This window comes from Danio rerio, chromosome 6, assembly GCF_052040795.2.
Source record: "Danio rerio strain M-AB ecotype USA chromosome 6, GRCz13ab, whole genome shotgun sequence".
Lineage (NCBI taxonomy): Eukaryota > Metazoa > Chordata > Actinopteri > Cypriniformes > Danionidae > Danio > Danio rerio.
The window spans coordinates 44,483,937-44,501,470 of NC_141026.1; the positions used below are offsets into that span (position 1 = coordinate 44,483,937).

Consider the following 17,534-nt stretch of genomic DNA (forward strand, 5'->3'; position numbering starts at 1 on the left):
TATTTCAGAATATTGTTTTATACAAAACACACAAATACCAAATACATTTTACTGTATATTCCCCACAAAAACTGTGTACACAGTGTTTTTCCCGACCAATACAAAGTTGCAGATAACGTGGTCTACATGTACCATCAACAGAAGTATTTACAGAACACAGTTACAGGAAAAAAAATACTGCTATACTGCATCCTCTTTTCTGTTTTGTACTGGCCAAGCAGCGGGGGAAATGTCACCTCGCATGGTGAATCCAGCCATGAAAAGCATCAACTGCTATAGCTTGGAGAAGGGGTATACGTGTGTGTGGATTTCAGTCATACACTTTATATCTCCAGGCAGAAAAACAATTCCTGAATAGGTCTGAGGAATGGAGAATATGAAGGGAGATAAATCACTAAAAATTGTGGGTGGGCAGTGTACCAGTTATGATCTAGATGAGCTCTGATTTCTAAATTGAAATTCTGTGAGACAAGTGTTTACTCATGTCATGAGTTAGTATGCAAAATAAGGCAACTGACTTTACAGTTGTGAATGACAGTGTGTTCCTTGTGAAATCAAAAGATTTTCTGCATGAAAATTGTGTAAAATGCAGAAAATTGTGTGTAGTGTTTTGAAAAAAGTGTGTTGTAAACCTGCAATTTGAGTGTAAACCAGGAATTGTGCTTGTAGTTTAGCAGAATTGGTTCAGGGGGTTGGTGCATCAGTTACATGTTGTAGAAATTGTGTCTGTAGTAATTGTGTGTAAACAGCTAAGAAAAACTTTAATATTCATACACACTAATTATAAAAGTAATCAATCAAACAATAACTTTGTTTGACACATTTAAATGGGCCAATCTGACAAAACTAAATAAATAAAACTTGCTTCTGCGCCAGACCAATATTTTGTAAAGAGATATTTAGACTAAATACAGTATGAAGATGAAAAAATGATTAAAAAAAGTAAATAAAAATTTAGAACTTTTGTAAGACCTAATAAATACACTTTTACCTTTTCCTAATATTTTCAAAGTTTGCATAATTGTACCACACCTGTAGTAAACAGACAAAAAGGTTCACAGAGTGAACTGGTATTCATACCTTCACAAACACAGTGAACTGGCTCATCTCTGCTGGTTTCTGAGACACAAGCTCACACAGCAGCTCCAGAGCCACATCCACTTCACCGCTCACACCACTGCATGCGTGTGTGACCAGAGAGCCCACAACCTCCTGCAAAACAAACACAACACACACAGGGCATGAGTACACATCTCTGAGGGAATGCTAATATCTGTAAATCTGCAGTATGTGCACCTGCTGACAGTAGGAGTCAAAGGCAGTGAAGGCCTGTTTGTACATGTGACCCCCGAAAGGCACCACACAGCAGTCTGGAGAACGCAAGAGTCCCTGAGCCAGAGCCAGGATAGATGGGAAATAACCCCGCATTACCTGCAGGAAACAGATACAGTATATTACCATTTATTACTGTCACTAGGGCTGTGTACAATGTTTACATTCAGCATTTTATTTAGCGATAAAAAGGCAAAAGCCTCTAGATTACGACTCTCATGAGCTTGGAGGACTGCATCCATACATCTCTGCAATGACTCAAATAACATTAATGAAGTCATCTGGAATGGCAAAGAAAGCGTTCCTGCAGGACTCCCAGAGTTCATCAAGTTTCTTAGGATTCATCCTACCCCAGACATGCTCAATAATGTTCATTTCTGGTGACTGGGCTGGCCAATCCTAATAAACATTTGCCCTCTCCTGTGGTTTTATAATGTAATATATAATTGTAGTTTATTTCATTTTTTAACCATGTGTTCTCATCGCAAGGAGGAGTGTGACTGCACAGGACACAGTCTGTGTGTATAGATGTGTGTGTGTCTAATAGCTTCATGTGCACGTTCTGAAAAACAACTCATAAAAGTTCTAATGAACAGGTATTGCAGTTGAAGCAATCGTTTCAGACAGCGATGAAACGCCAAGCAGATTAGATTACCTTAATGTCATTGTTGACAAAAAAAAGATCTGAGTTGGTTCATTCAGTATATAAAGCTCAGGTCAGATTAATCGTATTTTTTGTCAGGCCGAACGTTTATGTCAACACGGTTGATGTTAATCTGCCATTTAGATTAGGTTTAACTGCACAAACAATTAGCAAAAAAAAATGAAAATATTTTCTTTTTTTCATTAACTAAAGATAGAATCAAATAAAAGATAAAATAATGATCTTTAATGATCAATAATGATAATTAGTTCATTCCATCATTTTCTTTTCAGCTTAGTCTCTTTATTAATCAAGGGTCGCCACAGCGGAATGAACCGCCAACTTATCCAGCACATGCTTTACGCAGCAGATGCCCTTCCAGCCGCAACCCATCTCTGACACTTCGGACAATTTAGCTTACCCAATTCACCTCTGCCCACATATCTTTGAACTGTGGGGGAAACCGGAGCACCCGGAGGAAACCCACGTGAACGCAGGGAGAACATGCAAACGCCAACCCACCTAGCTGACCTTCTTGCTGTGAGGTGACCGCACTACCTACCTGGACACTGCGTCGCCGCTATAATAAACAGTTTTACATAATTTGCTTGTATATTAATTATGCTGTTATCTATCTGCAATTGACTTTATAAAATAATTCAGCACACACAGTACATAAGTTTTTTTTTCTTTTTGTAAAATCTTAGGTTTTAAGTTTAACAAATGACTAGACTTTTGAGTGAATACTTTAATATGTAAAAGTCCTTTAAATATAGTCAATGTATATAAGCAAATGATCAAATTTAGAGAAAAGTTACAATATCGTGACATATGTCGTTGTTATGATATGAGATTGTAGTCATATTGCCCATCCCTAACTTAATTTTAATATGACAACTTAGTATTTATGGCTGTTCCTTTAGTCATATGCATGTGAAGGAAGGTAGACCTGAGCATGGCCCTTAAAAGTCTTCTGCAGGAGGCTTTCCTGAATCAGACCCTTGCGAACTTTGACCTTGAGCACTCGCTCCGCCCCACGGCGACTGTGGTTTGCATTGGTGGAGTGAAGGATGAACAGCACCAACAGATCAACCACCTGAAAGAAAAAAGAAGAAGCATTTAGACTTGCATTTGAATGTTCAAATGGGTCAATGATTATAAATAAATAATTTTGAACAAAAACATTAGAAATCAGACACACCTTATGATCCTCTGATTCGTCAATATTCTCTATGGCCTAAAACAAACAGAAATATTAAATAGAAAATCGCTTGTAGGGCCCTTATTTTCCAGAGTTGTGATAAAAATATTACTAATAACAATAATGAGAGTTAAAATATTACATTTAATGCACAATCACAAAGTTCTCTTAATGTTAAGTAATTAACATTATCATCATTAATACATTATTTTTAGTAAAGATTTTAAACTATACATTTAAATAGTAAAAGTTTCATGATGATCATTTTTTATCATGAATATAATTTGGATAAAATAACCATATTAACTCTTTGAACTCTCAGCTGACCTTTAGCCACGCTTCTGAGATTGTCTTCTGAAAGCGGATTGCTGACTTTATGACGTCTAGAATCAAAGCCACACTATCTTGACCACTGCTGCATGACGGGACACTGGAGGACCTGAGAAGTGACAACGAAAATACTCAACATGGTAAATATACACTCACTTTATTAGGTACACCTTACTAGTACTGGGTTGGACCCCCTTATGCCTTCAGAACTGCCTTAATCTTGCTTGGCATGGATTCAACAAGGTACTGGAAATATTCCTCAGAGATTTTGGTCCATATTAACATTTGAGCATTACGCAGTTGCAGCAAATTTGTCGGCTGCACATCCATGATGCGAATTTACCGTTCCACCATATTCTAAAGTTGCTCTATTGGATTGAGCTCTGGTGACTGTAAAGGCCATTTGAGACTAATTAGAGCAGGCAACATTTTAGCTGTCAGGAGCAGCACACGGTGTGGTCTTCTGCTGCTATAGCCCACTGCCTCAAGGTTCGATGTGTTGTGTGTTCAAAGATGCTTATCTGCGTACCTCGGTTGTAACGGGTGGTTAACAGTTGAGTTACTGTTGCCTTTCTATCAGCTTGAACCAGTCTGGCCATTCTCCTCTGACCTCTGGCATCAACAAGGCATTTGTGCCCACAGAACTGCTGCTCACTGGATATTTTCTCTTTGTCAGACCATTCTCTGTAAACCCTAGAGATGGTTGTGTGTGAAAATCTCAGTAGATTAGCAGTTTCTGAAATTCTCAGACCAGCTCGTCTGCCATCAACAACCATGCCATTCTGATGCTCGGTTTGAACTGCAGCAGATCGTCTTGACCATGTCTACATGCCTAAATTTCTAATAAGCCTCAATGCTTAACACAATGCTGTCATGTGATTGGCTAATTAGAAATTTGCGTCAACGAGCAGTTGGACAGGTGTACCTAATAAAGTGGCCGGTGAGTTTACACAACTTCTTATTTGTTTACGGTCTTATTCCCAAATGAAGAAAAGCAAGTCAACAAAGTGTGAAAGTGTCTCACCTTGACACGGTTTTGTTTTTCATTCGACTCTGAGAGGCCTGTAGCACCGCTGGTAAGACACACTGCTCCAGCTCCAGCTTTTTCCGCAGATCACACACCACCTGAGGAACACAAGTGTGACATGAGCAAAACTACAGCTCAACAACAAGAAAGTGATTTCAAAATCAGGCACTGGAGTAAAGAAAAGTTCAAATTTTCTCACTTTCATAAAGGTTAAGATAGAGGCCTAACCTCATTAGCATCAGATGCAGAGATGGAGTGCAAGACAAACTTCACCACAACTGGAAGATCCTCCAACTGCACAGCAGAGAGAGTTCCCATTACTGCCTCACGCACCTGACAGAGACAAACGCACAGACAATTATGAACAGTGCACACTACCATTGAAAAGTAAAATAATAAACACTTGCATTAAGCAAGTTCAAAAAGCAATATCATTTTATTATTGCAAAACATTTAGTTTATTAATCTGGGGTCGCCATAGCGGAATGAACCAGCAACTTATCCAGCATGTTTTACGCAGCGGATGCCCTTCCAGCCGCAACCCATCACTGGGGAACACCCATACACTTCCAGAGCAGGAAAAACAATCAAGAAAACATAATAATATGCTGTCATGGCATTGCAATTAAAAAAATGTCCTTATAATGGAAGTCAATGGGGCAAAAACAGCCCTAACAGCACTAACAAAACAACACTAACATAACAAAAGGGTAGTAAGTTTGCATTTGTAGTAAAATTTCAAAGAATTTTCCCAAAATATGTATCAAAATAAGATTTGTCACCAAAAAAAAATTCCAGAGAAAGTTGTGGTCAAAGTAGGACTCAAAATTACCCCAGAGTAGGGCTGCCCGATACTGGCTAAAATGAGAATCACGATTTTTTTTTGGCTAAAATATAGATCAAGATTTTCTCATGCTTCTATAGATGTAAAATAAAGCTTAATATAAAAATATGATTGGCAAAACTGTAGAAATGCTGAATAAGGATCGTCTAGAGGGTTGAACCGAGATCACGATCTTTGTTTGATTAATCGTGTAGCTCTACCCGAGTGGATGAAAACATCCCCAACAGCACACGTAAAGCAATGACAGTTTTTAAAAAACAGCTTGTTAACAGGTACCTCAGACAGTAAGGTGGAACTCAGATTCAGGCTGGATAAAGCATCCAAAATAGGCACAGCGAGTTGAGTGTTCTGCTGAAGTAAACCACTGCACAATAGAGCAGACACAAACACACGTATGTGACTCACGTTAACACACACCACTATAATAAGCATCTTCATAACACTCACACTCATCATTACCAGATCACAGCCATAATTACTAAAACCAAACAACACAAAAAAACAACAACTGAGATGGAGCGTAAGGCCTTGTCCACACGTACACAGGTTTTTTTATAAATGGGATTTTCCCTGCTTTCTTTGACAAAAAATCTCCATCCATATAAAAACGCAAACACACGCTATGATGCATGTTAAAGGGCACACTGAACTAACAGGCGGTGATAATGACACTTTTATGCTGGGTTCACACTAAACAGGGAATTAAGTATTTGCATGAGTGAATTGCATACAAATCAATGCAAACGTGAGAACAGAGCCAGTGTGGTGAGAAATCGAGTGCCCCTTACAATCAAGTCCGCTTAGGACACCTAAGGGATTGTCTGCGGTGAATCCCTGATCAAAAGCTATTAGTGTGATAACTTGTTGTGTGGTTAGTCAAAACTGTGTTAGCTTATCGTAGCCAGGAGGCTAATGGTAGGTGTATGGTTATGCTAGCACATAAGCTAACTTGGCTAATTAAACAGTATAAAAGATAATCACTAATTTTCATAACCCATGCATCCCTTTAATAAAACATACATAAAATGCTTCTCAAATTATACAAATTATGAATGTGATTTCATACACTGTACTTTATAATTAGGCACTACAAACTATACCCATTACAACTCCAGTGAAACAATAGGATCACTTTGGGTCCTATAGGTGGACCCAATTCTCAGGGGTGGACTCAATTTCTTATGACAGCGGATTACCGTCCCACAGGCGAACAACATGAAAAATGCAATGCGTTAGCAGTGAATGAGCGGAATTTTGCCTCATTTGCATATTTCATGTTTGGTGTGAGCCCAGCCATGTTGGCCAATCAGAAAGGAGAAAATGCACTCGCTGACTGGAAGAGCATTCACACTTTTGGAAGGTTTTTGAAATTTTTCATCCTGGCGGGAGTTTTTAGAAAGTATCAATTTCAGTCACCGGACACTGCATTTTCTTGTGAACAACCAGTGAATTAGTATAGAAAAAAGTGCGGTTTTGAACCCATGTTCGTGTGGACAAGGCCTTAATCAGCTTTAACAGACACTTCTATCTTAAGAATTTGGGACTAAGAGCAAGAACACGAAAGCCACAGGCTCAGCAACTACTCCCGTACTTCAGCTCTTTGGCCATGTCTCCATGCTGTGAATCCTCCAGGATTTCTGGAAGGCTGGTAATAATGTCCCGCTGAATCTCCACTGGAGCCACAGACACCATCTGCATCAGCTTACTGCTCAGATCCTACACATAACATAGCAATTGTAGCGGTCAGACAGCTGTAATTTGGCTTTGATGAATATTTGTGTGTGCTACAAAGGAAGTGTTAGCAATTATGATGTTGACTGGGATATATTCAGAATTTAGAATTTTCACAGCAAGTGTACACTGGGTAGAATTGACACAGTATCAGTGAATGACACACCTTGCCATCTACGATTCGGTCCAGCCACTTTAACTGGTTTACTATGAGACGGGGAACATTGAGGCCATCCTCACTCGCTCTGTAACAGAGAACATTATAGTTATGGATAAGCAAGTGTTGCAGGAATGTCCCTGCAATTAAAGTGATGTGAAAAATATTGCAAACAAATGGAGATTTACCCTTCAAACATGAATTCTGGAAGCTTTTCGAATAAAGTGTTTATGACCAGAGTCTAGATGTAGAAAAAGGAAATGAATATATTATTTAGTCAAAGTCAGCTTTGTCAATTCAACTACACGTACAGGACATACAGATAATCAAAATTGCATTACTCTGAGACCAGTAGTGTAGTCCTAAAAAAAAAGGTTGTGTACTATTACCCACCCAATCCAAACTTTAAAAGTAGGCAAAGAAATGACAAAAGTCTATGGGCCCTATCATACACCTTGCGCAATGTGGTGCAAGGCGCGACGCAATAGTTTTTTGCTAGTTTCAGCTTGGTGCAAGAGTTGCTTTGAGGCGTTGCGCCACGCTGTTTAAATAGCAAATGCATTTGCGCTCATATGTGCGCCCATTAGCTCATATATATAGGAATTTATATTTATATATATACACACAACTCGGTTTGAAACAAGTAAAGGTTGAGTAAATGATGACAATTTTCATTTCTGGGTGAACTATTCGTTTAAAAATATTAAAACAAATTTATTTATTTTAATCCCAATTAAATTATGCTTAGCTAATAGTGACTCTAGCAGACCCAGATATATATATATGATATATATATATATATCATAATACGCAGATATTCCAACAATCTATCGATAAACACACCTTGCGCTCACAGCTGTGGTTTGCTGACTAAATGAAAAATGAGTTGAAAACAGAGGAGCGGAAGACTGCCGCGTTTTTATATCAGATGGCGGTCCTTTAGTGGTGTACAGTTCATGAGGTAATCGCAAAAAATGTTTTAGGGGGTCCGAATGGAAATATAGAAGTGCTAAAAGGACATCCATGCTGTTTTTTAACTTTACTTGTAAGTTTCAGCGAGACATAATTCAGTTGATTTGTTGTGATCTTCGAAAAACTCTCACGAAATGTTCTCAAGGCTGCTGTGTTCATCAGAGTGTGGGGAATGGTGCAAATTAAACAAGTGCACCAATTGCAAGAAATTAAGATGCGAGTTCAATAATATACATTTGGTAGACAGTTTAAGGAGACGCTAATACACATAAAAAGTAGGCATACTGAGTTTACGTGCGTATAGCAAGGACTACACCACTGTCTGAGACCATAGGTGCATAACAGATAACATTAATACAAAATAAATTAAAAATTCAATAAATACAATTACACATATAATATGGTCTAAAAATGTAAGTAAAAATAAACATCCTACAAGCACAAAAATATATAAATAAAGTCTCCTAAATGTTTTCCAGTGGTTTTTCTAATTAATATGGATTACTTGTCATGTTGTTTGTTTTTTTACTTCAATAAAATTAATACAATTTTAACAATGATGCATTCTTAAATTAAATATTATGTTTAGAATATTACCTAATATAATATATAATAATAAATGTACACTTCAATTTAGAATGGTGTGTTAGTGTAAAATAAGAAAAAAGAGGAAGATATCATAATTTAAAAGGCAAGTGAGCAGATTATTTGTACCTGTAGCATTTCTATCCCAAGCAACAAGCGTACCAGACTCTCCTGATAGGAACTGGAACTAATATTAGATGAAAAATGAAAAAAAAGGAAGGAAATAAGCATTTACAAGTGAAATAAAACTCATTATTACAACTTATTACATAAAACCTTTTTAAATGTAATATCGGGATGAGTTCAAGTAAAATAAAAATAGTGCATTACTTAGTATCTTGCTGTGAAGTGGGTGCCGGCACACAAGGCAGTAGGCAGTTTCTGAATCTCTCTGGGTCTTCAATGTATGTTTCCAGCGCAGAAATAAACTCCTGAATTATCTAAAAAGACACAATTCATCAAGTAGGCACAGATAAAGCATCTTATAGACCATTCTGCGGGATGTAAATAAAAACAATGGCCCCAGGGTTCACATTTTTAATTTCTACAGCTTCCGGTAACCCAAAAAGAGCCACATATTGATAAATATTGTTGTGATGTTTTAACAGTAAGTTATGCTTGAACTGCCTTTTGGTACAGTTATGAAGTAGTTCAATAACAAGCAGTAAATGTTCATGGGTCAATAACAGGACCACATTGAAACATGTGATATAATGGCGAGCTCCTCACATTGGGGAATCTGGGATTTTTTCGTAAACGCTGCTGGAGTCGCTTCTGGAAAATAACTTGGTCTACAGCTGTAAAAAATAAATAAATAAATAAATAAAGATGTTAAAGATCTGTTGAGCATGTATGCATTCATTGTGATTCAACCTTTAGTGTATACACAATGCATATTTAATTTATCCTACCTATTTCGTTAGCTGTACTGCCAGGTGTCAGAGTGACTCCTGATTCCTTCAGAAATTGAACAAAAACTGAGTCCTGGCAGGAGTCCTGAACTGAAGACTTTGTGGATCGCCCGCTGCTCTTGCTCTTTTTTGCTTCTGTATGAATCAAGACACATCAGAAAGTTCCAGAGATCTTTGTAATCCCACCCAATGACATTACCATTCCCATTATTTATTTTGGAAGTGGCGTCAGTGTGTACTTACTAGACACGTCAAGAGTGGGATCTTCATCCACTGTTACGGATGACCGCTTCTTCTTACGCATCATATTTCAGTTAGATCAGATGAAAATGCTAAGTAACAGATGCTACACTGAGTTACCTGTTGGAGTAACAACAAATATGCGGATTTAAGTGGGTTATTTTAAATTTGAGGCACTGTGTAAACAACTGACAGCATAATAATGACAGTTCTAGTGCAGACAATCAATCCCATAATCATTCTCTGAGGACTGTAAACAATAATTAACGTTATTCGTGACAGACTGAGAAAGCAAGTGCTAAATTACACACCCGACGAACTCGACGCAATGACTGTATTTGAGTCAAAGTACTACCCTGATGTTTATCGTCGCGATGCTCACCTTTAAGGTTTGTCGTGTAAATACTGTGTAAGTAAATGGTGATAAATTAAGGCTGAAGCTAAAAATGTGTTTTCGTGACAAGGCTGAAGGATCAGGATGTCGCAGAGCTTCCCGCGCCAGTGGTTCGTGCAGTTTAGGGGTCGTGGTAAAATTCTCAGCAGAGTTCATAACCGTCGGATTCCGACTGCATAGGGATGATTTTTAATTAACTTTGAGGAAAAAAAATGTTGTGAGCAGATAAGTAAAGAATATTAATCGATTTTTCTTGTTTTTTAAACTAATCTGTTTTTTTCACTTTAATAAAGCTTAATAAAATTAATGGAGAATAACTATACTACTTATGTAAGGAATAAGCACCAATCGGAGTAAAATAAAAAGATTTCCTTTCACACAGGAAATGCAACAAGTAAATTTGCTATATGTCTTTTATAAGTGTCTTCCATTTTGCATAATTATACAAAGTTTTAGGACCAAAAAAGTTTCTATAAAATTTCATTATGTTTTCAAAGATAAAATATTTTAATTGTTTTTTCATCTAACTTTGTGCATCTGCCATGTATGTATGCATGTATGTATGTATGTATGTATGTATGTATGTATGTATGTATGTATGTATGTATGCATGTATGTATGTATGTATGTATGTATGTATGTATGTATGTATGTATGTATGTATGTATGTATGCATGTATGTATGTATGTATGTGTGTATGTATGTATGTATGTCCTGGTCCTCCAGGTTGGGGATTGAGTGTTGGGCCTCACAAAACGAAAAACACAACATGGTGCAGCTAAACATCAACTTCTATATAAAATGGCCCAGAGAGTAAGTATATACGAAAAGAAAACGAATGAATAAACACACACACACACACACACACACACACACACACACATATATATATATGTATATATATATATATATATATATATATATATATATATATATATATATATATATATATATATATATATATATATATATATACATGTGTGTGTGTGTGTTTATTCATCCATTTTCTTTTTGGCTTAGTCCCTTTATTAATCCAGGGTCGCCACAACGGAATGAACCGCCAACTTATCCAGCACATGTTTAACACAGCGGTTGCGCTTCCAGCCACAACCCATCACTGTAATATATTATAATATAGGGCGACATGGTGGCGCAGTGGGTAGCACGCTCGCCTCACAGCAAGAAGGTCGCTGATTCAATCCTCGGCTGGATCAGTTGGCATTTCTGTGTGGAGTTTGCTTGTTCGTGTGGGATTCCTCCGGGTGCTCTGGTTTGCCCCACAAGCCCAATACAGGTACATGTGAATTGGGTGTGCTAAAATTGACCATAGAGAATGAGTGTGTGTTTCCCAGTGATGGGTTGCGACTGGAAGGGCATCCGCTGCATAAAATGTTGGCGGTTCATATACATATATAAGTCATCAGGCCAAAAGACAAGATTTCGTTTTCAAATTTAAAACCGTAAACGGGAGTTTGTTAATGCTCCCTAACTATCTATGGGCGTGTATTAAAGTAGGCGTGGAATGTGTTGTGACTCGGTCGCACCGCCCACAGCTCACAATTTAATACTAGTGTCATTTTTCTAAATCCACAGTCACCTGCGAGACAACGAGGAAACCGAAGGAATCATGGCTGGAATTAAATCATTTTACGACATCACAGCCAAAACTCTTACAGGAGAGGAGTTCAAGTTCTCTTCTTTACAAGGCAAGGTGGTGCTGATCGAGAATGTGGCTTCGCTCTGAGGAACCACCAGCCGGGATTACACTCAGATGAACGAGCTGCACGAGCGCTTCGCGGAGAAGGGGCTCGTGGTTCTGGGTGTTCCCTGCAACCAGTTCGGCTATCAGGTGAGATTCCTGATAGAGCCCTTCAGAACAAGTGTCTCTGTCTGTGGCGCACTTCAGCTCTCACCTTGCCATCCTGCTCTACACCTGCTTTACTGTATGCTGGTTCATCTCTAGCCTATTTTAATCAGTCATCGGTTTTAACAAAACCTTTATTGATCATTATTGGGTTGATCTTAAACTATGATTTTGCCTACATTTTATATTTACACCTAATTGTTTTCATTGATTAAAATTTCTAGTAAATTTAAAAAAGCAACGTTTGGAAAACTTAATTGTAATAAGACTTACTCCTACTCAGTTTAATTAGTTTTATAATTAAAACAAAAAAGTTCCTCTCCTCCTCCTTCTACTATACCATCACGACTAGTAGTAATAATAACAATATGCTAATTTTAAATTATACATTGAGAACAATCATGCTCAGCAACGACTGCATACAGTTGAAGGCATTCAGAATGCAATAAATAAGGGATAAAGAATGGAAAAGTATTTAGTCAAACTCAATAGAATGGGCTTGGCAAATAATAATTATGTTTTGTTGGAAATGTCAAAAAGACAGAGGCGTATTTTTTCATTGCATTGTATTTGGGACTGTTTACTAGTTCAGCCTTTTTGGCACCAAATCCTAAATATTATGAGTAAATGGCTTGGAACAATAATGTATTAATACCACTGTATTAATACCACAGTAATGCCACTGTCACCAAGGTTATGCTTACTGGGAGGTAGGGAACCAAATATTACAAAAGGAAAGTTCACAGTAATCATGGTGAGGATTTAGGTAACGGCTAGAGCCATTTAGAAATACTGGAAAACTCCCAAAATTCTAAAGTTAAAAAAATGGCTCAACATAACGACTAAAACAGCCTTGTATGAACGTTTAATACAAATGACGCAAAAAGGACAATGTATCCCAGTGTGGGAAGACTTTTTGGTCTTATGCGATGATGTCTTGTAACAGGTTTTCTTTATAATATTGTACTTTTGTCCATATTAACCACTGGATACATCCTGGCTTTACATTTGTGATCATTCAGTGTAATATGTATTTGTATTTTTTCATTTACCAGAAAACAATTTTTAAAAATTTGAATTAAAAAAAGTACATTGACAACCTGACTGAAACAATGTTCAGTGAAAATTATTAGTAAGTCCCTTAAATACTGAATTAAGCATAAAATATAGAAGCAAGAAGTTAATATTTAACAACAAAAAAAAACCACAAACTAAAAGCATGTAATAAACTTTAAATAAGATACATTAAGCTAAAATAACTACAATTAGGCCAATTTTCATAAACAACTAGTTTAATTAAACAAAACATTGCAAACTGATGAAAATGAAAAAATGGACAAGGACTAAATTAGGCTACAAGTTACACAAAAACGTATAATAAATTATAAATGCAAACCGACCAATAAATATAAACAAATTTAAACTTAAAGGAAAAATGATTTAAGTGCATGTTTTTCAACACATCCCATAATTTCTAATATATCAACCTCCACCAACTGGTATATATGTTGGTTTATGGTAAAAGTTCCTGAACCATTCCATATACTTTGGAAAATATGAAGTGTAAGACCAATTTATTTGAACAAATATTCAAAATAAATCATTTTTAAGTATCTTTTTTTTAGTGTTCCATAAAATATTTCAGATTCTCATTGAACATGTCTTCTTGTTTTTGTTTTTTACAATAAAACCAAAATCAAGTGTAGTAGTGCAACAGGATTATGTTTGCTTGATTTTTTTTGTAAACCAACAATGCTGTGTGTGTAAACCATTATGTAAAACAGTCAAAACATGGTCAACCATTTGGTAGAGCAGGAAGTTGAAGGCTTAAGTGGTTTCATTCAAAGATAAAATAATGGTTTCCTTTCCTTTTTCAATCAAAAATATTTTAAGACAGAATGACTAATGACTTAATGTGTAGGCCTATCTATTTACTAATATTTAATAATCACATTTATTGCAGAGTATTACCAAAATAACTTTACAGATGTTTTTTTTTCTAATTCCATCATCAATCCGTCTTTGCTTTTGTTTTAGGAAAACTGCACAAATGAAGAGATCCTTTTGTCCTTGAAGTACGTCCGTCCTGGCAATGGCTATGAGCCCAAATTCCAGCTCTTGGAGAAAGTGGACGTGAACGGGAAAAACGCTCACCCGCTTTTCACCTTCCTCAAGGAGAAGCTTCCGTTCCCGAGCGATGAGCCAATGCCGTTCATGAGCGACCCCAAATTTATCATCTGGAGTCCCGTATGCAGAAATGACATCGCCTGGAACTTCGAGAAGTTTCTGATCGGGTCTGACGGAGTCCCGTTCAAGCGCTACAGCCGGAGATTCCTGACCAGCGGCATCGACGGAGACATCAAGAAGCTCCTCAGCATCCCAAAATAACAGGGTTTTGGGGTCTAACCGATGTCCCGTTCTTGCTTAGCATAGCATGCGTCGGTCTCCCTGGCAGGTTTGTGCTCTCATATGTGTAAACGTTGCTGAGTTTGGACTTTTACTTCATGAAGATGCTCCTGTAAACATGCTTGTCTGTCGGGAGCAGCTGATGCCCTGCAAAAGTCTAGGCTGAACAGCTTCATTTAGTTATTGTGTGGCACAACATGCACTTTTAACCAATAAATTTGTAAGTTTTCTACCTAAGTCTCTTACTTTTTATTATTTAAATCTTTTGGTTAAGCTTTAGCTACACTAGAATCTACAGTAACTTACTGTAAATCAGTTACAGCAAACATACTGTATTTACATTTACAGCAGCATTTATCTCACTGTACATGTATTTACTGTTATATGTATATACGGATCGTATATTTTTACTGTAAAATATACAGTAATTTTGAGTGCAACTTTAAAATACTGTAACATACTGCATAACTGTCCTATAGTTTAAAAAAAAATCATATTACAGTTAAATACTGTGTCATTTACAAAAGATCGTTAACAGTGTAGCGAGGGAGGACATGAAAACAGAGTGGGGGTTTTGTGTAACATGGCACTGATCATCAAGTGTGTTGAGGTTTATGTTGTATTAATGAGCTCCAGTGGAAACTGATCTCTGCTGTTGGTGTGAGAGTTAAATTTCCCAATGCAGTTACCAGGACAAACATGTTTATATGCAGCATGGTTTCAAGGGATTAGTTCACTCAGAAGTGAATATCTGCTGAGGCCATGGTGATTTTATGGTGATCCATTGTTGTTGGTAAAAGTCAATAGTTACCAGCACTTTGAGAGTCATAAAAAAAAACATAGACAGGCGAATCAAAATAAATACATGTCCTACAGTTGATTTCTTCTGAAGGGCACAAAGACATAGAGACTAATTAAACAGGCTCATAGACAGCCTGGTGAGGGGTGGTTCTTTTTTCTTAAAAAGTGGACATTTTTGCAGTTATTCACTTAATTTTCTATGTAATTGTATGTATGACATTTAATTACTGCACTTTTTTACATTTTACGCACTAATTTTAGCTGAATTAACTTGTCAGATGGTCATCATAAACATCCTTTTTGATGTACCAAAAATATTTCCTAAAGATTTAGAATAAAGAAATATAAAAAATACATATTTTAAATTGCTAATTTATTACATCATCTATATTTAGAAAAAAATTGAATCTGTTAAAGTTTTAAATTAAAATATGTAGTCTATTGTCATTTATTAGGCAAATAACAAACTGAGCATCACATTCAACTTTCCAGGCAGAATTTGTCCATTTGAATATTAAACAATTTAATGTATAATTATAAACAAAATAATAAATAATGTAGAGCTTAATGATTTTTCTAACCTCTTACAAATACATTTGTAAATTCATGGATAACAACAATAGCCTAATTAGTATTAAAATGTGGTCTTGTTCTTCTTTTAAGAATAATGTCCAAGATTCAGCATAAAAGTTCAGAGTAAAATGTTTTCTTTATTTATCAAAAATACAGTTGGTCAGTAGTGAAACCTCCGACCGACTGATTCCACCTGGTCTAATAGCCTTTAATGGGTTATTTTCACAATTTGTGCTGGCTTCGCAGTCAAAATAGGATAAATGTGCTCAGGGGACAAATTCTGGTCCTTTGTCAGTCGGGGGTGAGTATTTGTTTACACTATTTTTTACAGTGTCCTTGTTACAGTGTAACTATACATTTAAGTATGGTGTAATATTAATGATCTACAGTTATCTATGAATGCGTACCTTGGCTCTAAGGGTCAAACAACAAAAAATAATGTCAAGATTCTTGGTGTTATTCTAGAGTCAGATTTGAGTTTCAGTAGTCATGTCAAAACAGTATCAGCATACTATCATCTCAAAAACTTTGCAAGAATTAGATGCTTTGTTTTCAGTGGGAACTTGTTCATGCTTTAATCAGCAGCAGACTGGATTACTCTGGAAAAATTCTCACTGGAAAACACTCAGCTCATCCAGAACACTTCTGCCAGGATTCTGACCAGAACCAGGAAATCAGAGCACATCACACCTGTCCTCAGGTCTTTACACTGGCTCCCAGTTACACTTAAAATAGATTTAAAATATTATTGCTCGTCTATAAATTACTAAATGGCCTAGGATCTCTATACATTACAGATATGTTCACTGAATACAAACCTAATAGATCACTTAGATCATTAGGATCAAATAAACTTGATATTCCAAGAGTTCAGTCAAAGCAGGGTGAATCCGCCTTCAGCTACTGTGCCTCTCGCTGAATCAGCTTCCAAATGATCAGATGTGCTCCAACATTAGGCACATTCAATCAAGACCCAAAACACATCTGTTTAGCTGTGCCTTTACTGAATGAGCACCATGCTACGTCTGACAGATCACATTATTATGTCTTTTTCTGTTTCATTCTTTTATAACCTGTTTTAACACATTTTAATCTGGTTTCTACATATGGTTATATGTACTTGCTATATAGTTAGTAGCACGTAACCCTGCGTCATCTATTGTTCACACTTCGACTAACTACATGAAAAATGTAATGACAACACCATAAAGTCTAAATAAAATATATAAAACTCAAATATTTCATATTATCCATTGTCTTTCAATTCACACCAAAAAAAAAATAAATAAATAACACCAAAACAAACATTCATATACAGCTATTTATATATTTACAATAGCCAAAATCTATTGGCATATCCCCATATACTCACAAAACTAGGTGTTTTCTTACGAGTGCTTCATTTACATTTTGGCAGATACTTCTACTTGCATAACAAATCTTGCAATACTACTATTTTTTGCATTCCATTCTGTACATTAGGGGTGTCCAAACTGGAGGGCCAGTCCTGGAGGGCCGGTGT

The 17,534-nt window shown here is 36.6% G+C and overlaps 2 protein-coding genes across 7 annotated transcripts in view; one reads left to right on the forward strand and one right to left on the reverse strand.

The window, feature by feature from the left end:
- The window catches only part of fancd2 (FA complementation group D2), a 39,545-nt gene extending 29,069 nt beyond the window's left edge, over positions 1 to 10,476 (reverse strand). For 4 of the 6 annotated variants that reach the window (XR_015492625.1, NM_201341.1, XM_087255307.1 and 1 more), the window contains 17 exon segments: positions 10,356 to 10,476; positions 9,977 to 10,093; positions 9,734 to 9,868; positions 9,552 to 9,619; positions 9,153 to 9,262; positions 8,952 to 9,009; positions 7,454 to 7,506; positions 7,275 to 7,353; positions 6,969 to 7,093; positions 5,654 to 5,741; positions 4,762 to 4,866; positions 4,531 to 4,631; positions 3,504 to 3,615; positions 3,177 to 3,212; positions 2,925 to 3,071; positions 1,297 to 1,431; positions 1,081 to 1,212 (listed from right to left, as the gene is read on the reverse strand). Coding sequence is in view for 5 of the 6 variants with exons in the window: in NM_201341.1 (NP_958498.1) it covers positions 1,081 to 1,212; positions 1,297 to 1,431; positions 2,925 to 3,071; positions 3,177 to 3,212; positions 3,504 to 3,615; positions 4,531 to 4,631; positions 4,762 to 4,866; positions 5,654 to 5,741; positions 6,969 to 7,093; positions 7,275 to 7,353; positions 7,454 to 7,506; positions 8,952 to 9,009; positions 9,153 to 9,262; positions 9,552 to 9,619; positions 9,734 to 9,868; positions 9,977 to 10,040 (1,548 nt within the window). In the remaining variant the exon portion in view is untranslated. 6 annotated transcript variants of the gene reach the window in all.
- A 1,477-nt stretch (positions 10,477 to 11,953) lies between these two features.
- gpx1b (glutathione peroxidase 1b) lies at positions 11,954 to 14,875 on the forward strand. Its single transcript, NM_001004634.2, is given in 2 exon segments — positions 11,954 to 12,217; positions 14,270 to 14,875. Coding segments are annotated over 2 exon segments (573 nt in total). The 5' UTR covers positions 11,954 to 11,995; the 3' UTR covers positions 14,621 to 14,875.
- The last annotated feature ends 2,659 nt before the right edge of the window (positions 14,876 to 17,534 follow it).